Source organism: Temnothorax americanus, unplaced genomic scaffold (assembly GCF_048541705.1).
Source record: "Temnothorax americanus isolate GAGA-0224 unplaced genomic scaffold, ASM4854170v1 Scaffold16, whole genome shotgun sequence".
Classification (NCBI taxonomy): domain Eukaryota; kingdom Metazoa; phylum Arthropoda; class Insecta; order Hymenoptera; family Formicidae; genus Temnothorax; species Temnothorax americanus.
Window position 1 is genome coordinate 4,164,796 of NW_027509297.1, and position 22,560 is coordinate 4,187,355.

Below are 22,560 nucleotides of genomic sequence, written 5' to 3' on the forward strand. Positions count from 1 at the left end.
CGTATTTTCCAGGACGAGAAGGACCTGTCGGCAGCGGACGCGGAGGGTGTGTGGTCGCCGGATATCGAACAGAGCTTTCAGGAAGCTCTTACCATATATCCGCCATGCGGTCGACGCAAAATCATCCTTTCCGACGAAGGGAAGATGTACGGTGAGTGCCACATATATTTCTATCGTTTTCCACGTTATCGCACAAAAGTCCTTTCGTTATATGACTTAAGGCTTGCTGAACTCTCATCACCGCAATGTATGTGTATATGTGATTAATGTGATATAGTCACGTCACGCAGCTGACAAAGGTATATGCCGCGCGATAAGAATGAGTTGGGCCAAGTTAAATGATTTAGCTCGTAACATTCAAAAAATCACGCATGTAGTATATTATTTCGCATACACGCAAGTACTTGACAATCGTTACACGTTAGTCTCGAATAAAATTAGACATTATTAATTAGAGTATAGATACTCGTGATCGATTTTTTCTTAAAAAAGATAATCTTTGCAAATGCAATATTATGCCGAAATGACAACACATATGATATCAATGTTTTATACGAAAAAATGACTTTGACTTGCGTTACTACGTCAAATGTTGTTCGGTTACCATTTATGAAAATAATACGAGCCTTGTAATTTTTGAAAAAATAGTAGACAAGGATGACTTTATATTTCATTTGGGACGTTACTTTCATCGAGGAAAGAAAGCGAGGGGAGGAAAAGAGACGTTGATATTTACAAAGTCAGTTTTTTAGTTTCTACTGTTTTCTGTTCAAACTATTAATTTCTTACGATTCGCGCAATATTGCGGTGAAAGAAATTTAATGATTGACGAAATATATTGTCCGATACGACATTTTATCATTCGCTTTGATGACGAATCCATTCGGATGCGCTCACATTCTCGTAAAGCTGAACTCACTCAGCGAGAGAGCCGCACGTTCGTTCGTTCGAGGCTGCTTTATGTCGAGTAACGTGCCTAATGCCACCCGAAGGGAAGTCCGAGGAAAGAACGTTGTTCTCCATGTGACGAGCACACTACTGACAGCAAGCACCGCTCGCCAACCTCCGCTCGCCGCGCGCCCGCGCCCGCGCCGTCCTCCACGTACGCGATGACGGTGACGGAGAAACGTCCAGACGAGGCGTCGTTATTGCTCCGATGCTGAGGTCAGTCTACGTGACTGACCAGATATTGCCCGGTACGAGACCGGCGGTACCGCCATGGCCACCGCAGTAAACCACCACCACCATTAACCGCCATGAACTCGCCACCGAAGCAATAATGCCTCGCCTTCGGAGGAATATTCGCCCCTCTGGCCGTCCCCGGCCGCGGTGCCGAACCCCTACTTTTGTGCCCTCTTTGCCTATCTTTTGTATTACGTTTCTCATTTTCTTGCCGTGAATTCGCCGCCGTACAGCTTTGCTCCTTTATGGAAAACGGTAATAACGTGCTAGCGTCGCGTCGAGAGTTTGTGCCAACGGAATACAAACTCGTCTCGAACAGATATACAAAACATATTTGCAAAAACCATAAACAAGTATACGCGTTGCACACACGTGGGATTTTAAGTGTCACATTTCGGAGAACGTGCATATTACAGATGTATTAGTTCTAATATTTAGCGTCCGTGTGTAAACAGCAATATTTTCTTTCTTAAGTTACATGATAACGCGTTATGAAGAAGACGTATATGTATAAGCAATACATCTTAAAAATGCATCCCCAAAGCTTTTATAATTAAATAGAGTTATTCAAACGTGTACATAAGATAGTCTTTAAACTTATTATTAGATGAAAATATATAAAAATGGGGCTCTATATTCTTTTTCAACGAAACTCTCTTCATCTCTCATTAAAAGAGTTAAAAGAATTAATTTTATGGTACGTTTGTGGGGGTGGAGGTGCACCTCGTGCCGAGGCTACTGTTATTCCCGAAAGGGCTGTAAACGAACCCTGAAATTGACTCCCAGTCCCGTCGCATTCGGGGATGCGACCAGGTCGCTGCCACTTTTCTTCCATTCTTGCGTCTTGGTGGGCAAATTTTCCGGACCGTTCGGCAGGAGGACGTAGGCCATATTCGCATGAATCCCATTCGTTAAGGCACAATGTCGCTTAATTTCCGAAAGCACTTGGCGCGCTAAGCCAAGCGGGTGGCACGTCAATCGCGATGCGTGCGCTCTATGAAAATGGAGTTTAATTCAGGCTCCTCCGTGTCGACACGGAGCTGGAGGATGAAAACAGCAACAACGACGACGACGACGACGACAATAAATGTCGAAGCGACGTCGCGTCGCGTCGCGTCGCGTCGTCTCGCTGCTACCCTTATCCTCGTTTCGTCTTCACTTTGCGCGCTTCATGATGGAATTACTGCAATCGCAGAAATTTTAATAAATGTGTGATGATAGTAGTATTTGTTGGACTTTAAACTATGGCGTGTCATATTTTTATAATTGCTTGTAACAAGACGACGTTCGGCAGTGGAATAATTTAATGAAGCGTTTGATATCGAGGTAAACAGCTTTTTAGTAAATTAGATTTTATCAACTAATTAACGTATTTGGATGATTTCAAGAAAAAGGTTGATGTAAGGGATTGTTTTTAAGGCTCAATACGTAATTAAGATTGACCTTTTAAGAATTATTTCGTACAAATCTGTGAACAAATATCTCCGATATTATTATATTTTATTATACAAAATGTGATTTTTTTGTAAATTAGTAAATTAGTGTACATTTCTAGACACTGTCTCAAAGATGTTTCCCTCTTTCTGGGATATCTACGTAATTTGTAATATCTCAAAGAAGAAAGAGAAAAAGACGAGAACGATTTCACGAATACAAAGTTGCGTGGGGGTATCTCACGTGAAAATCCTTCTCGCTCGCTATCTCGGCGTCGTCGCTATCGGAAGATAGCGTCTCGTACGGACGGAGAAGTCGCTCTCACCGGGACGCAGTTTACCCCTCGGTAATTTCCCCTGGCATTGAGGAATGTGAAAGTCGGCGATTCTTCGCGTCGGCAGAGAGAAAGATAGAGAGAAACGCGCGAGTGACGCGATATAAGATCGATCCTTCGACGTCACGAAAGACGAAGGAGCATCGCCGTCGACGCCCGCGCCGTACACCGTACCTATATACCGTCGTCGACGAGAGATGCAGTCGACCGTCCACCGGATGGAAACAAAGGATAACGAGGCGCGAAAATCGCTTAACGCGATTGGCCATCGATCCGACGGGAAACTTATCTCGTCCGTCGTTGCTCACTCGCCGAGCCAATAAAAGAGAGATCCCTCGGCCTTTCCGCGGGATTAAATATCTCGGGGCAATTTACCTCCTTCGATCTTTCCTCTCCGCACCGTTCTCCTCTCGCCTTCTCGTTTCTTCTTCCTTTTTCTCTTACCCTTATCTAGACGCCGACGCCCAGATTTCACCGCGGAGAAACGATCGTTTCTCGTTCCCGAAGCGATACGAGAGGGTGAATCCAATCGATCTGAAATTTTTTCACGCGTAGCGCGTTGTGTCGTTATTGATAATAATACGATAAAGGTCATTCAGCTTTGAGATCGTCGAGAAAAGCGTATTAAATATACACAATCCTTAGATGTTTAAAGAAGTAAAGAAAGAATAGGTCAATGTGATAATTTGTGTAGACAGAGTGATAGCCTTATTATATATCAAGATATGTATAAGTAATGTCTTTACACTGCGGAGCGTCGCGCCATATGTATCGTCAGAACGTATTCTCATTTGCGAGCATAGAGGAAGTTGGAGTAACGCGAACCATGTGGACAACGTGAATCATCACGATATCTAGAATAAGTGTTACAACCTAATAGCGGACAGCAGTGAAATTACTAGCTCTTCTCTCTCTCTCTCTCTCTCTCTCTCTCTCTCTCTCTCTCTCTCTCTCTCTCTCTCTCTCTCTCTCTCTCTGCTGGCCCTCTAATCTAACGCGACAGCGTGGCACAATGTGTCATAAAGTTAAAAATTAAACTTGAAGATTTGGTGTGTGTCGTTTATACAGCATAAGGTTATAGTATACAAACTTTTACTTTGCAGTCAATCTACTTCACAGCTTTTTAGTCGCTTTTTGTTGCACGTAAAACTAACATAGAACTTTAATGTAGTCTATTTAGTAAGTGTCATGGTGTACATTTCGCGTGTGTACGATAAAAAGGTAAAAATAGCGATGTCGGATAATTTTAAGATAGTTTGTGTAATACTTTACATAAGTAATGCAACGTTTATATTCCATTGTTTTTGTCTTTCAGGAGTAATAATATTACGAAACATAAAAATTAGAGAGAGAGTTTGTAATAAATTAGAATATAATCTATATATAATACAATAATTATTATAGACTATTTTTTATTATTAATATGCCTTAAACGACGAGAAACGTATTTTTTTGCAAGATTACGAAAGTGATTTACCTTGCCCAACATATGGTTCAAGTTACTCCACAATTATCTATATTTGTTAGAAGCACGTTGTATAACAAACATTTGGCATTACACGTCTACGAAAACAAAGTTCAGCTGTCTTTAATACTTTTCAAGTTATCTTGAAAAAAGCTTAGGGGATGGTTTACGTTGCCTTAACACACACGTGGGGCTCAACTTCCTCTATTCATATACATACATGCACCGTTAGAGGAGTTCGATAATAAATATTTGTTCAATTTATTTCAAAAATACATTCGATTCTGCAAAATGTTTAATTATTTGATTTCCAAGACACTGTTCTCAATGTTTGTTTTATTTTATTTTGTTTTATATCTTTAATTTTGTCATATTTTATTTTTCATTATTGCACGTAATTTAGATTTAATTCGTGTATTTATTTTTTGAAAATGTGTTTTTCCACAAATATTACTTAATTCCTGTTTAATATTCTACTCACAAGTAGGCTTTTTACACATCAGGGAAGTTAAGTTTTCTGGACGGCTGTGTTTCTGATATTACGTCGCCGCGACCGATCTGCACCCCGCGTACTATTTTTAATTGCCGCGGGTTGTAATGAAAAAGTACAGAGTATATTACGATATTGTATTACGATGTGAGTATTGCGATGCGTGATTCAAACAATCGAGAATGACGTTTGAAGCATTTAATATTTTTCCTTTTTTATTGCTAGTGAAAAACTTGATGCTACCAGAAAATCATATATCTCGTATTACAAATTAAAAAGAACGTACACGAGACTGACGTAGTTGCGCGAAATGTTCAGAGAGTTCTTACGCAGAAATCCTACAAATGAAAGGATATATCAGCTGAGGCATGAAAAAAGAGAGAGTCTGGTCTGATAATCATTATTTGGTCAATAAAGCAGCATAGTCGGGCTGTCCTATAGAATTTGATGAGGACCCGTTAATCGTCCTTCTCCATCGCACTAACATCTGAGGACGTGCTTGGGAGGCTGACGTCCGCTCGTTCCGTTTCATAAACCTGTCGCACTTCACAAAATACGCGGGCATTACTTATGGGATAGCTGTGACGCGCATGTATCAGTAGGTCTTTTTCGAAAAATCTCTCGGGCTCTGCTCGCCGGTGAAGGAGGCAACTTTTTGTGAGCGCAGTCGATAGTTTACGAACAATGTCAAAGTGGACTTCCTGTGTGTTGGAGTTGCACGGATCTCGGGAGAGGAGAGGGAGAGAGCGGAAAGGCTCGATATTCTTTGTGGCCGTTTCGAGGTGGAAAGAAGCTTTCTTTCTCTTTCTCCCCCCTTCTTTCTCTCTCTCTCTCTTTTCTTTTCTCTTTTCTCTTCTCCTCTCCTCTTTCTTCTGTCCGCTCCTTCGTCCAAGCGGAAAGAACGCGCATCGTTCCTTCCAACGAAGGACTAGATCCTTCGTCCTTACGTCCACGGCATCCAATAAACCGGCAGAAATAAAAAGATCGTACTGCGCATCATCCCTGTCCGTTGTCGGAGCACAGAACAAGGAGCGAAAACGTTTAGAGAAGCGTTTAGGTTTCTTGCTTGTACACCAGAAAAGAAAAACTGCCGCCGTTGTACCGCTGCGGTCTCCCGGAACACCTCCGACCAGCTTCCATCGGTGTAACTTCTCTCCCGGTAGGTCAATGTTCCGGAACGAACTCCGTAAATATAGTTTCTTGCAAATTTCCTCGCTCCCTCCCTCCGCCTGTTTCCCTCGTTCATCCGCCCGCTGGCGTTTACCAAGTAATATTACACGATCGGTGCTTTACATCGCTCGCGCGAAGCGGCTACGAGGAGCTTTTGAATAGATTTTCCGATCTGTCGGACAAATTCCGGATCCACCGGGACAAACTCGCCCGATACCGAGACGCAACTTCCATCGATATATCGTTACGTCCGCGCTACGCGAGCCACGCCGGATATACACGGATCGATGAATAATGGAGGGAGAATAACGTGGTTTCTCGATTGCAACGTATGTTTGCATATAAATCAATATCATAAATATTTATTGACTGCAGTTGGCGCCAGGAATTTAGATACCGATTTAAGTCATTTAAGGTATGTCTAAAATTATAATATTGATACCGCGGGGATATCGAGGTGCCATCTATCGTATTTAGTATCGCGAAATCTATAGAGAGACGTTATTAACCACGTGTATATGATTTGGTCTAAGGTGCGTTTTATTATTGCGTGTTTATTAAAACGTATTAACGTGTATCAAGAATGACAGCTGAAAAAGGACTAGCAGAAAGCGACGTAAGAGCCGAAATAAATTAGTACCATTTATGTGCGATGAGTTATCTTCGTGGATTACGTCTAAATATCTTTTAACGTCGATACCCGCGAGGAAGAACGAGATGAATAAGCGTGCGGATGAATGAGAACGAGGTAACATGCTGCTTGAACTCGAGCCGCGAGTCTGCATATATATATAGCTCCGGGTAGTATTTAAATAGATAAATCGACCGCACGCAGACCCATCTGGTCTTTACTCGCAATCGCTTAAGTGACCTGCATGACAAATCTATCGGATACACTATCCATAGCATATGCCATATATATTACGTGACTGGCCGATGTCTTTCTACGTCGTCGCGAAATCATATAGGTACGCGAAATCAGCGTTCTGCATCTATTAACTGAGGGACTTGGTCTTCTAATGAATGAAGACTACGTCTTCTAATCAATATTTTTTATTAAGTTGGACGTGCTTTTCTTTTCACTGAAGTTTTTTTCGGGATCTCTTTGCACTTTGATATCATCTTCCCCCGTTGGTACGTGCGAACGTTTGCGTCGCTAATAGGTATACTACGATTTGATTAGAAATTACTATTTCATAATTTCTTGGCGCGTTACGTCCGTGGATTATTTCCGTCGCACGAATTTAATGTGAAATACAGGAGGCGCCTTGCGGACCATGATGCAGGAATGTGCGACGATACAATGGTACGCCTCGGCATTTATCTGCGCGCTAATAACACGTAGGGTGCTGTCCCCGTCTCGTACTCTCCAGTCTTGCGATCACTTACTCTCGTGCTCCGAGCCTTATGGGGCCGTGCCGTAGTACGTGCGCCGTCGTATTCTCGTTTATGGGTCATCGAGCCAGGCGTCATTACAGCCAGGAAAATGCGCCATGCGACCACGCCATGGTGATGGACGCCATGAATCTCGACCGTAAATCGAATCGCCGCGATCGCTAGCCGTTAATTTGCACTCGTTACATCATGACTTGCGTTCCACACGCAAAGGCACCGAGTTCGCTTAATGAGCGAACCAGGAAAATTTGTGTTCTCCGTCCGCGTTGATTCCATTCCTCGAACGCTCTTTCGATAGCCTCGCAAAATTTGATAACGCGCGACCACCCGTTATATCTCGTACAATGCATTGTGTAATATTGATAAGTAAAATTAAACTAAAAGTCGAAGAGTTAAATATCACTCAAAACGAGTGTGAAATGCAGGTGTAACGAAAAGTTAAAATTGAGTGATTCGCCACTCGAAGAAAGAGTAAACGTGCACTCTATAAGTTTGAATAAAATTTGGTCATCACACTCCATTTGAGTGAAAGGGCACGCTTGTCAAGTGCGGTGCCCGCATAAAAGTTAATTATGTCACGCTACTGACTATACACGTTTGAGTGGAAAATTTCAGTCTGTTAGAGTCAGTTTATCAGTCGATCTTTAGTGAATGCGTAATTCCCTATAACTTTATAAGAGTGAAATCGTATTACTTCGGCAGAGTAGCCGCTCTAAATATTTAAATAAAAACGTCACTCCTACCTTATATAAGTGCCTGACGTTACTCAACGTAGAGTAACAACCCTCTCTTTTGGAGTGACTATCACAATTACTCTAACATATTTGTAGCAAAACCACTCTATGAGATTTAGAGAGTATATATTTAGTGAAACAAACGTGGTGAAAAAAAATGTTATCTTTTTTACGGGGAAATATTTCTCACGCGTGTAGGTAGATAGTGTATGACGTAACGTGTACGTCATTTACATGAAATTTACGTATCTTATTAAAACGTAAACGAAATGTAGCATAAATAGTCTTTACGATGTTATACGTATACTTCTAAACGAGAACAACATGATTTTATGACGCGGAAGCTAAAAATAAGATAAATGATCTACGTTTGTTCGTGCAGTATTTCTTACTTCTTTGTGACGCTGAGAAATCGTGATCGTTCTCGTTTTCAAGCTACTGTGATATGATTTTCTTCTAGGTGAAGTTCTTTAACGCGCGCTCTCTTTTTTCCTATCTCTGATTTTATCTTTCCTATCCCAAACTTGTACGAAACACTTGGTGCATCATCTATTCGAGAACAGGTCAGACAAAATCGTATTTCCGGAACATATTTAGATAGTTTTGCTTCTAAAAGCTCCTAGAGATTAGGCAAGGCTTACTGTTGTGTACAGAGTGCATCATCGCGTGTATATAGTAATGAGAAAATTAAAGCGGTCATAACGTCCCTAATCGAGTAAGGCGCTTCTTCGTTATATGTTTAAAGTAAAATATTGAACGTGTACGCAGTTTAAAAGAACGAGCGTTTTCGCAACACTGCGTTCATGTTAATGACTCCATGTGAGAATCTGCATAACACGTATTTTTTGTTTATTTTTAATATGTCACTGTTTGATTTATGCTTTTGGCCCAGTATTAAATTAAAAACAAAATGTTTTTAATGGATCGCGATCAATTATAATAATGACGCAACTCTTAGTTTGTTCTCTCGGACGTTGATCTAAAAAGATTAATGTTTGAGTAATGGAGACGAAGCAATGCTGAAAATTTCAATACTTGAGTCAGAATTTTTTCGCTCTAAACTATCGATTTCCGAAAAAAGGGTAAATATTGAACATTTACTGGAGTATCGCGAGTCGTTGGATATGCTGTAATTTTCCTTCGATGCGACAGGACCCCATATATCGGCGCAAGTGCTCAAGAAGGTATAGTGGAAGGATATAGTGGATGGGTGTGTGGGTGTGTGTGTGTGTATATATATATATATATATATGTTTGTGTATGGGTGTGTACACACAGGCCACCGTAGATGTAGAGGGTGGAAAAGGAGGAGGCAGTGTCCAGTTATTGACCGGCGGAAGGAGGGTGTCTCAAGCGTCCTCCGACGCTTTCCCCGGCAATTCTGGAACCGTCGCCTTTCGTCACCGCGGTGACTCGGCAATCTCGGTCGTCGAGATTCATGGGTTCACATCGAAAGTCGTACACGTTTTGTTACGGATTTTCCTCGATTAATATAGAGTTGCGCGTATTTCTTAACAAAAATTCCTCGATTTCATCGAGAATGCATACGGCAAATTTTTTTCTTGCTGTTATGCCTCGGATTAAAAAAAATTCTGTTAGAAATATCCATATAATCCATTTAAAAGTAGTAGGAGGAAAAAATTGACAAAAGCTGTCGCGCAGAATAAAACGTTCTGAGCATCGTGTGAAGAAACGCACATATAAAAATATTATAATAATAAAATGTGAATAAAATATTTATTTGTCTGTTTTCAAGTTATCGGACTTTGGAATCGAACATAGTTAAATTAAAAAGAGCTTTCAAGCATTTATTTATTACATTCATCGATTATTCGATATACATGCATCGAATATCTGGTTCGTAAATTGATATGAGAAGCGGCCATAGAATTTTATTAACTAAAATCCCAGGATGTAATGAAAGTAATGTTGAAAAGTGTCAGTACATTAAATAATATAAAATCGTACTTGCTTTTACTATTCTATATTTTTTGTAACGTACGTACTTTAATTTAATCTACGAATAATGTGAAAATAATAAAAGAAAGGAGGACGTGAAGATTGAGTGAGAGTATTAAAAATTATGTAAACACGCCGAAGCAAATTTATTATTTAGATTGTTGCAAGTTTGTCGCACGTGTTTTCTAAATATGTCGATAAATTCAACGTCGATAATTTCACAAGGCAACGAGTTCCCCAGAGATAGCACGATTTGACTAGAAAGAATTTTTTCACATGCAGTAATCCGATAAAAAGAAAAACGCCAACTTTTAACGCTGTCGGTGTCGGTTACGAAATAAAAAGCGTCGAGCGGATAATTTCGCGTGGCGAGTCCCGGAGCGCGTTAACGAGATACGGAAGCGCACGTTCGATGCCCTTTCATGCTTCCCGAAGCGACCGGCACGGCCAGCTCGGACCCCCGGGGGGCTTCTTCCTCCTAAGGACATCCACTTCGCTCGCGATTGCGAGCTTCTTCTTCCTTCCTCCTCGATATCCGATCCAATAATCCGATACCGAGCGGCCGTTGGAGCGTGAAATTATGGGCCGTGACACGACGCGCTGCGGACTCTCCTCCGCAAGGGGGACCGCGCCGACGACGACGAAGACGAGCCGCCGAGAGATCAAACTTTCTCTATCGGAGACTCGACAGCCACGCACAAACATAGGTATAATATCGGATACGGAATAACGCAATGTTTCGCAATCTTCTTCGATTGACGGGATGCTTTCGAATATTTTTTATGGAATAGAACGTAATGAGATTGTTTGCACGATAACATATTGCACGTGATTCCTATTAAGGAGATTCTGGAGTGACACGGAACGTACCGGCATTTACAGGTTCCACGTTCCTTCAACGTGGCTTCATAGAATTGAAAACTCATTTACGTATGTTTAAAGTACGTATAATACAGAAATAATGTGTGAGATGGTAAATTTAAGACTAAGAACTTAAAAAGTTATAAAACGTATATTTGACACTACTTGGTGTTGCTATTTTTTGTACTTAGAGCTGTGAGGTCGTGAAAACTTTCGCTTAATATACAAATTATGACTTATGTGTCAAATCGAAAGTGTCTCGACTTTCCGACTAGATCAAAGAACAGCATTGAATCATTGAAACTAATGGTAAGATTAAAAGCCTAATAAGAAAGATTTTCACACAACAGATTTTATGCATGTATACACGGGCACAGGTTAGATGCAGAACGATAAGACTAGCAGAGCACTAATAATGTGCAGAAATAGGTGTCAGAGCTTGTGCACGGGATGCGCTGTTGTAATCTGTGTGACAATACAGACGAAAACTGACAGCTCTAGATACAAAAGATGCAACACACACACACACGCACCAAGTATTGTAGTATCAAATGTAATTTTTTTTAATTTTTTAAGTTCTCAGTCTTAAATTTGCCATCCTACACATTATTTCTGTACGCATTTTAAACATGTAAATGGGTTTTCACGTGTAAAGCCACGTCAAAAGGAACGTGGAACCTGTAAATATAATTTATGTGTCACTCCAAGATCACCTTAATATTTCAAACCCACTGAATACTATAGACTGAATACGATAAGTAGAAAAGAGATATTTATTCGAAGATGTTGTGGATAAACGTTTGCAAGTTAAGTACGTGATATCGCATCCACTTTTCCCTATCAGATTTATTCACTTACAATTAGATTACTTTTATAAACCGGTAACACCGGTATTATACCGTTGCTTTTGTGCGCGCATTAACAATAGACAAAATATACCTACCGCAGTTGAACAGCAAGCGTAGAAATGAGAACGTAAACATAGAGACAAGGCGCAAAGTATTCACGCCAGTTTCTAACTGCTGCGACCACGCGCGCGTACGTAACATATACACGTAACCGCGAGGGAACTTACGTACGTGTCCATACAGACAACGGGCAAGCGCGTGTCTCCGTTCGCGTATATACGTGACACATACATTCCACGCTGGAAGTCCAGGGTGGACGCAGACGTGCGAGTACTGGAGTGGATAGGTCGACGAGGGATGTAATAATCTGCGTCCGCATTGTCCGTCTTGCCGGGCATGGCCGAGTCCTTTGACATCTCGCGGAGTTTAATTAAACTCGAGCGTATAATAGCTCCCCGCCGCCGACGACGACGACAGGGAAGCAGGCGAGGCGAGCCGTCCGTGGTCCGACGTTCGCGTTTCCCTGTACCTTCCTGGCATTTCGTCGGCCGTCGACGCCGTAGACGGCGCCTTGGTTGTTTTGCCAACCCCGCGGGGACATCGCCTATTCCATAAAAACGCGAAAGAATCGTCAGGAAGATCTCTCTCCCTCTTCTGCGCCACGGAGAGCGTTGTTGTTTCAGCACCGTCGATTTATTTCCCGCTGATCGAATGACGTATTATTCTGTATCAAGGTACATTTTTTTATCGACGTTTTCCCGGTATAGAATCTCGATTAGAACCTGAATTTTCTACAGATATGCGAGACGTGTTTCTGCTTGTATACGTTCTATTTCGGAATAAGCCGTTCAAGGGAGAAAATATACCGACGTATTGTTCTTATACGTTTAAAATAACATCAGAGAACGTCATCAGAGAAGATTTTGAATCTGGTATCTTTATATTAAAGCGGCGTACCGAGAGAGTACGTTCTTCCCGAGACACCCTGTATAAACTTGATTTGCTCAATATTAAAATGCCTCAAAGGCGTCGATGATGCAAACGCCGCCCGTTGCGCGCCATTACGTTCGCACGGGGACCGTCCCTTCTTCCGGTTATATGCGCGAGCGAAAGACCAAGGACGAAGGCGGTCGGTCGCCCAACTCTCCACCCAAGAAAAAGCAGCCAAGTATTTTAATTAGCGCAAGTACGTCGTTTCATATTTGTACGGGGCGAGAGCGCTTTGGCGTTGCGCGATGTAATGAATATTAATTCGCGGAAGATGCTCTCTCTCGCCCGCTCGCGCTTTCAGAAATAGAGAAGGATGGTGTGCGGAAAAGGCCTTCAAGCCGGTCGAAGCGCGTGCCCCTTTTTTCCCTCTTTGCCTCTTCGAGATTATTGCTATTCTCTTCTTCCGCCTTCGCCCCTTAATAATTCAGCGTGCACGGGCATTTTGCCGCTGCTGGTTCTCGCCCCGCGCCGGTCTTTTTACCTAAAAGACAATGTAAAAATGGACAACCGTGTCCCGACGGACACGGCTGACACAGTACGCGGCTTAATAGTCAAGGGGAAAAAATGCTCTAATGTGTATACGGTAATATAATAATAATACTAACACGAGAACGTTATAAATATTATATACTCGTAAGAAATATAAAATGTAAGAAAAACTCTCCTGTTCACATGAGGGTGGGTTGAACAAAATATTAGGGAAGAAGAATCGTCCAACATCAAGGTACGGAGACTCAAAGGAAAGATGTGCGACAAGATTGCGTAATTATATTTATAGATATTACAAAATAACACGATAATAAAGTGGTCGGCGCAGTGTAAGAAAAGCGCGGGAATAGGCGCGATCGGTAAAAGCGGGAAAGTTAATAAAACACGGAAGGCATGGTGGAAAATGGAAGTCACGGTTGGCAATAAACGTACACACGTTTGCAACGTCTCAACGCGACGCGGCACAAAGATGAGACAAGACGGTAGAATAGGAGGAAACGCGAGAATATTTGAAAGCATGTAGATTGAGGATAACGGCGGAAGTGAGAAAATAAAAATACAACGTAGCAGTATAATAAAGTCGCGACAATTTTATAATATTAGCGCAACGTAGTAATGGAGAAACGGAACGAGAGAAACAACGCGGAAACAAGGGGAAAAAAGAGACGGGAGAAAACAGGAAAGAAAAACGGTCCACGAGACAGTGTAAAACGTGCTAAACGTGCCCGACGAGCGAGTAACGTAGTACGTAGCTTAAACGTCGGAGAACAAAGGTAGTTTCCGCTAAAACACATACACACGTAGCACGTTGTGATATAACGTAATTGTAAAATATCGGGAGAGAGTCAACTACAGGAAGGCAGAAACGATGTATAATAGAATATGAGTTTGTTCATTGAATAAAAGTGCGAAAGGAAGCTGGCAATGTGATACGTTAACAACTTTAACCGATACAACAGAAGCGTGCGAAAATTTGGAAATTTAAAAAACGAGAAAAGGATATTATAATAAGACAAAAAGGTCGTGCAACTATATAGCGTGACTATAAGCTTTCCGTGGAAACCCGCGGTGTTCCACGAACATTTTTTAGGTGCTCCGCAAAATTTTTCGTTGATAATTACATTTTTTCATAATTTTAAACGTCTCAACTTTAACTTGAACTATGATTTTGCATTTTTTGCATTAATATATTATAATAAAAAATAAAAATAAAACGAGTAGTCGTTTGTGTGTGCGTGTACGTCTGCGCGTGTGCGCGTGTACGTTTTTATTTAAAAAAATTTACTCATATTAGCTAATTTATTAGTTAAACGTTCTCATTTAACGCTTCTGATTAAAAGAATATTTGTTTATTGATTAATATGTCATAGGGGTATTCAACGAAGTTAAAGTTTAACGGTTTGACAGGTTATGTCGGGTTAAAGTCGAGTAAAAAGTTACGTACGTAACTTTGGGCGCGCTACTCTTTAAGGTTATGCAAAATACATAAGTGACTCATTAACCTATCACATTACGCTTTGGGTTAAATTGTAAAAATTAACTTTTTATTTTCTTTTTATTTCCTTTTATATTAATACTTTGGTCGTTACTGTGACGCTTTTACTTGTGACACGTTTATACCTATGTAGTAAAAGTTTGGAGCGTTCTTGGAGTAAAAATTGAAAATTTTTTCCACGTAAAAAAGATTGTAAAAAGAAATATATTTATAAATAAAACAAATGTAATAGGTACTTTTGAAAATCACCCACGTTCTATTTGTGTTCTTCAGTGAAAATGTTGTAAATAACTTGAAAATGAACATCTTTAAATGGATTTTTACTAATGAGAAAGATGTAAAAGCATAGCGTTCGAATAAAGTCATATATAGTGCGTGAATATTTTCTTGTGATTTTTTGACATCGTTACATAGCTAAACGTATATAGACTTGCAAATAAAAATTAGGTATTAATTACCGATATTACAAAATGTTTTTATTATATTTCTCTTTATAATGACACGTGAGGGTTTCTGCCTCTCTTTCTGTGTGTGCATCCCTATAGCCCTAACTAACATACTTAACCCATACATGTTAACAACGTATTTTTTTCTTCACTTACTATTACGGATCTTGGAGATTGTCCTCGCACGTGTATATTTTGGCACAAAACACAGTTTTGTCACAGTTGAATCACATTTTCGTGAGAATTTTATTCCACGACCTTGCTTATCTTTTGTTACGTGTTTATTACGTTTAACGTGGTTTTTTGTCATACATAATTTTATTGTTTTATTTATAAATTAATTTTTTATAATCCTTTTTAATTAGAGTAAATTTTTAATTTTTGCTCCAAGAACACTCCAAACTACATCACGTTTATTCTTTTTTTTTTGTCAAAATGTATTTTTTTTTTAAGTATTAAGTAGCTGTAGTTTCTAGTTGAACAAAAACCACGAAAATAGAACACACGGCCATAAAGTTGCGAGGATTCTCTGCGGCATCGCCGCAACATCGTAATGGAGCGACAACGAGCGCGGTAATGGTAAAGGAGAAAAACGGGGGCGCGAAGTGAACGAAACAGATAGAGAGTATGAGCGAACAATCGCGAGTGAGAAAGAAAGGTACAGTCGCGAAGAACGGTCTAAGGGAGTTACGGCGAAGACGGAGGGAAACATCGCCCTTACGCAAACTATGCGCTCACTCGAAAGATCGTTTCAAGGTTTACGGAAGGCGTATAATCCCGTTTATCGTCCTCGTAAATCCGAGGATATATACTCCTCGGCGTTCGTCGCCCATCCCCCCCCCTCTCACGTGCGCACCGCCATACCCACTTTTCGTGTGTATAGGGAAACCTGGGTGGTGCTTTAATCCCTTTCCATTTTACGAGCGCCTTTTACGAGCCCGCCTTGCAGGACCGTTTGCGCCGATATGCAGGTTTTGGAAACAAGCGAGTTGCCTTCCGGCAACCTTACGCACCGGGCGTCTCAGAAATGAAACACAGAAGCACTCGGCTGTGATTGCTTGATATATTTGAGCGCGATTTTCCTTCAAGTTTTTAAAGTTGTTCACATTGAACGCGGACGCTGTCAAACCTTCTATCGCATTATCGCATATATCAATCTAAAATGACGTTTGTCTTTGTAGACATTTGATTATTGCGTGCCAAAGCATTTGAAACTAAAATATTAAAAGCTACGGCATAAATAACTCTGAAAGTGGAGGATTTAAATTTATACTTATTTACGCGTTGAATAAGCGTGACCGTTCCAATCTTTTTTCGGGGGCACCCGCGACGTACAAGCTGGGGCGTATTCTGCATCGTATCCGCAGAAGTACCGCGGTGGGATAAAATCGTCCGCCTGTATATCACGAAACGTGTGCACGAAAATAACAACAGCGCGATGTCATGGTGACATCGTAAAGGGAAAGGAACGGTGCGCGGTGGCGCGCGTCGATTCTTCGTTTTCGTTGCGTATACGAGCGGCAAATGGGATTTAGCGAATGCGATTCCGTCGTGTTGCGCTGTTCTTCAAGATGTATTTATGCGGTAACTTACTGCAGCGTGTAACCCTCGCGTAAAATAATATACGATTTGATGATAAAGTTTCAACATTGGTTATTATATAAAACGTAGTCAGAGCTCAGAGCTTGAACGTTTCTACATATATCTTGTGCCGAATAGGTTCTCCTGTTCTCTCTTACACGCGTACGCAAGTTTTGGCAGTATACCTTGCAAAGAACACGTTGTTGGAAAATTTTCGTTTATTAAACGATTTTTAAAAACGGATAGAAACCTTAATGATACGAGGGTCGGGGTACGAAAGTACGGTCTCCTAATTTTTTTCTCCCGACTTGCGCACCATAGAAACGTTTGCGTTTCACTTGAGTTGTTACTTAAAGTCTCTAGTTGCGCTACGTTAAGTGACGTTGTGATAAGTTACGTTAGTGTAGTGTCACATAAACAGTTTCAACTGGTGAGTGCTTTAGATACGCCCAACAGACAAGGACGGTGATTGACGTGTTTACCATGGAAGAAGTGAGTTTTATTGAAATTTATTCGCATTTCAGAAATGGTGCCATCATGAACATTTCTGAGACGCGAACGACGTTTAATGGCTGCGTTGAGCAGAAAAGGCATCAACTCTGCGAGTGCGCAGTAATTTTTTAAAATGATTGGACCTTGCTTTTAGTTCCCTGGATCTAACACGAAGTGTAGAAACCAATCGTAATAAAGAATCATTGAGCGCTCATTGAGCTGCGCTTTCTCCGCTGAACGCAGCCATTGGAACTCACTTCTTTTCACGGTAAGAACTTCAACCGCCCTTGTCTGTTCACCGCACATCTGAAACACACACCAGTTCGAACTGCTCGTGTGACACACACGTAAAAGATCACACGACCACTCTCAATATAACGCAACTAGACACATCACTTCAAATAACAACTCATTGAAACGCAAAACGTTCTATGGCGCCAGCGTCGAAAAGGAAATGTTAGAAGGCCGTACTTTCGTAACCGACCCTCGTAATTTATTTTAAACTAAATGAACAGAAGCTGATTGTAATCATTATTTTACTAATTATAGTAATTATTTTTATATTGTAATTCTTTCTTTATAAACATTATACGGCTCGTGCTAAGTGATGAGTTAAAATTAAAAAAAAAAATAAAAAAAAAATAAAAAAAACCAGCTATATCAAAAGTTAATTTGATATTCTGTGATATTTTAAAGTTGAAAGAAATTATGATCGAATGGGTGAGTATTATAAATGTATAATTCATCATTTCTAATATTATATTTAAATAAGAAGAGAAAGATTATGAATTGTGGATATCTATTGCTTATACTTTTTAAATTAGAATTATTCGATTTAATTTATTCCCGAAATATGAACGTAGGAAATGAGAAGCATTAAATGAGACATTGTGATTTTTATTCGACGTTGCAAGGACGTGCTCTTATCTTTCTTTTTTCTTCCGAGTAGCAAAGAAATAATGTGAATGTTCTCACCTCTCCCGTAAGTGCGGAAGCTGAGTGCGAGCTTGCTATTCTTCGAACGATCAGAACGTGAATAGAAGATCGTGGAGAGGTAAGGGCGGATAACTTGAGGCGGTGAGCGGGAAATAACGTTTCCGCCGGTAAAGTCCGCCGACGTGGAGACCAACATTTTCGCAAGTCGTGTGTACATTTTTACACCTGCTGTTAAACTTCTCGACTGTTGAGCTTTGTAAAGTTTCAAGCAAAAGATGAAAAGAAGATCCGCGTACAATAAATCGTCCTTCGTTTTCAATATTGTGATACGAGAATGGATTTATGTCAGTTAAAATGTGACGATAGGTTCGTATTTGAGATTTCAATGAATACGCTGATAAATATTAAGATAAGGTTCCGGTATTTACAAAAAGAAAAGCAAGATGTATGAGACGTGTTGTGCCGGTTGGTTGGTGTCATGCGATATCGCTTATCGTTAGTCACACATGAGATTCGATACAACACGGTTCTCGATACAGCTTAATCCCACACGTATCCTCAGTACGTATATACTTAACAACGTTATACATTTTTGGTATTCGGAATATGTGAAATATTATATACTGCGTCCATATTGGTTAAAAAAATTTTACAGTTCAGACGCTTTCAACGTTTAATTACTGACTCTTATGGTGACGTACAGATTTCGCTGATTGACTCGGTTCATTCCCATTGTCGACTGCGGAATGAATCATGGATCTTCGATATGGACGGTCTACGAAGGTTTCAAAAATGCGCCGACACTGCTTTACTGTGTTTAACATTTTATTATCCCGCGTTTACTTATATACAATTAAACATAGGACAACGTTTATACAAAAAAACTTTTACCGTATTGTTTGGATGTAAATTTTACGTTTAGGATTATGTGATTTATATTATTACGTGACTGATGAAAGCACAGTGTGCAGAAACGTACCAACATTGTTAATATATTATGTTTGAATTATAATATTCGTTGTTGCTCGTCAGTGGCCGTTTTTACCCTTGATTGTTATATACACACGAGCTTGTTATTTATAATTTTATGTATGAGAAATTTTATGTTAGGATTAAATTTTAATATATACCGCAGAATCTTATGACGATATACTGTATTCCATGGAAGAGACAATATACTTTTTATGAGATATAATTTATAAGATAATACGTGAACCAAATATCTATCTTAATTTTGTAGTTTCTTGTACATGTATTTTCCAGAGAATCAATAAAAATTGAAATTTAGTTAGACCGAAGAAAATACAAACGTAAAAATAGCTAAAAAGTAGTCAATAGTTTTGTCAGTAGCCAATACATAATTTTTGCATGCTTGAGATACATTTCCGACTTCTTTGTTTTCTCGCAAGTAAAAGTTCACCAATAGGATTTGTATCTCGCACGATTTTTAAGCGAAACATTTTAAAGCACAAACGGTGCGTTTAATATGTTGCGTATCTGTGTCACTTACTAATGTAAGACGCACGAAGCTCACAACCGGCTGCGGAGCTTCCACCGGAGCGTTGTAAACGCCGACCTCGCGAACCCTAAAGAAACGCACGCCTACTTGTACGTATCTATTCGTGAGCACGCACACAAACATGCGCACGAGAGAGAGAGAGAGAGAGAGAGAGAGAGAGAGAGGTGGGGAGGGGAGAAGCAAGAGAGAAAAGATCCCCTGAGTTAGCGGAACACGAAGACAGAAAGAGAGACGCTCGTGCAAAGGGTAGGATGCAGCAGCGTGCGAGGGGCGTGCTAGGTGAAACCGCTCGACAAGGACGTGCGCTGGGGCATGTAGTACAAGGTACATGTGAGTTGACAAAGAGGGAAGAAGACAGAAGGTCATGAAAGGGAGAGAAGAGGGCAGGGACGAGAAAGAGAGAGAGAGAGGCAGTAGTTGTATGTCGAGGGCTTGCTATACCCTCCTTTCGACCCCTTCTCCCTCGAGGAAGAGATCGGCGAGAGGACGGGGGTGGCGAAACTATGCGAAGAATGTGCAATTAGTGAACAGAGCATGAGATGAAGTTGGGGGTGAGGCGCGGTCCGGGGAGCTGGGGATGGTACGGGTCCTGGAAAGGGAGCGAGTATACGGGTCGCGAAGGGGAAGTGGAGGGTTGCCGACGGATCCTGGTATGGTGCCATGCCAGCGAATGGTATCCCTCTCTCTCCCTCTGTCTTGCTCCCTTGGTGTGTGTTGGTGGCGATGTTGAGGATGGTAGTGGTGACTGTATGTAGCGCCGAAGAAAATGGAAAGAAAGGAAGATGGATGGAACGGCGCCTAGGGATGATAAGAAGAAGAACGGACTGGGTTGCGGGGTTTGCTCAGTAGTAGTAGTAGTAGTAGTAGTACGAGTAGTAGTAGTAGTAGTAGTAGTAGAGGGGTTTGTCGAGGTCGTCAGGGTGGGGGTCACCGTGTCAAGATGCGAGAGAATCCTCCTTCTGGCGCAAGGACACTTATCGACTTCCCAGCCCCTCCGACTTCTCCCCGCGCCTTTACTTCGAAAGTATACACGCCCATATATAGCTTTTTGGGGTGCCTTTCGAGGCCATGCGGGAGTATCTCGACTTTCTCGTTCCTCGCGCGATCAGATACTTGATGACTTTCTTTACTGCTTTTACGAATGTTACGAGGGACTTAAACAGATCGTTTCCTTTTTTTTTCGAAAGGAAAACAATCTTAAACCGAGTTCTGGGCGTGTAATAGTTTAATTAAGGTATTGAGCAGAATAAGCCAGGTATAATAAATCATATATGTCAGGTGTTCAGTTATCTATGCATCTATATTATTTTTCAAGTTTTGTTCTCCGGAGAACGTCAACTTGATGCACGTTTTCTCTTTGTGGTTGCAAGAGATTACCTCTTTTTATAACTGTACGAGAGTGTATCTGGATTTTTTCCATTGAGTACAATATTTTTACTTGTGTATCATTGTTTTGCTCTTGACAACTCATATTTCTTCGAAACTTTATCACACACAACACTTGCAAACTGTTTCTCTTTCCGAGAACAAGATTTTTTTTTTAATTGTGGCACGTTAAATGTCTGATGATGATAGTTATTGTTTTTGAAAGACGTGGAGAGAATTTAACAAACAGACGTCGTTGGATCAGAAATATTTATAAATGTCGGACCGGCGTGAACGGAGCATAAGGAGTCCTTTTCGTGTGCTTACCCCTGAAGATCAGCCGCGGTGTGTTCAGTAATCGCTAATTGACCAAACGAGCTTAAACGCACTTCGTCGGCTGAAGGGCCAGCACGAGGCGTACTGTTTGTGAACCATCGATTAGCGACGGTGCTTCGTGGTAAAGTCCAGGATACCCCGAGGACCACTGGTGAGCCTCTCGGGCCCTCGACATGTCAAAAGCGATCCCTCTCGACGACGTCAACCGAGCACCAAGGTCGTTCGAGCGAGTACTCTCCGTTATTGCAGCTCGTAGCTGCACACGTTGCGGCTCTACTCCATAACATGGAGATCATTGAAATAGACTGTTGAGACGGTGGTGGGGCGCGAGTGGTAGTTTTAGAAAAACGCTCGAGGAAACATGCTAATCTTCTTCATCAACGTACGCAGCTAGTACGTATGCTAATAGAAAAACTTGGTTGAAACAACAGCCTGGTGATAAAAAAAATGATAGCGTGATAAAAAGTGCTGGTAAAGAATCATCTTGATTGACGTATATCTACTTATATATAGGCCACGTAACATTTACGCGTACGTATATTACTCAAGACCTAACGGGGTATTTAATTAGAAGCTTATCCGATCAGAATATGTGTGTACGTACATGATGGTGGAAAATTTACATAAATCCCGGGAGGTGTAATGTTTACACTACGCGATTTGTATTTCAAATTTTATATAGTACGAAAACGATTTATGCACGTGCAGGCCATACGGTTTTTTCCGCCTTTATATACGCTTCTTAATTATACATATGTTGTACATACGTTCACAAAGAGATCCGGCACGTGACTGCGCGTTTCTTCGTTACGTAATAACTCAGCAGATACGAATCGACTGAAACGTCATATCGGGCTCGAGACGTTTAACGATGATCACTAAATCTAATATAGTGAACGTTGGATGTACAACCGTCACGTTATTTTCGGAACGATATTTACGATGCTGTTAGTTACGATATTGATTCGAGATTCTATTTGTTCAGTTATCTCAGAAAATGCTATAATTTATCCAGTGTAGCAATAAATACAACGTAATA

General features: G+C 40.9%; 2 protein-coding genes across 6 annotated transcripts in view; one reads left to right on the forward strand and one right to left on the reverse strand.

Moving 5' to 3' along the window:
- LOC143895589 (proton-coupled amino acid transporter-like protein acs) overlaps window positions 1–22,560 on the reverse strand; it is a 231,777-nt gene that overhangs the window by 181,381 nt on the left and 27,836 nt on the right. The gene's annotated exons all lie outside the window — the stretch shown is intronic.
- Scalloped (TEA domain transcription factor 1 homolog scalloped) overlaps window positions 1–22,560 on the forward strand; it is a 167,242-nt gene that overhangs the window by 119,829 nt on the left and 24,853 nt on the right. For all 5 annotated transcript variants that reach the window (XM_077402835.1, XM_077402839.1, XM_077402837.1 and 2 more), the window contains one exon: window positions 13–151. In XM_077402835.1, the coding sequence (XP_077258961.1) occupies window positions 13–151 (139 nt within the window). The remainder of the gene's footprint in view (window positions 1–12; window positions 152–22,560) is intronic.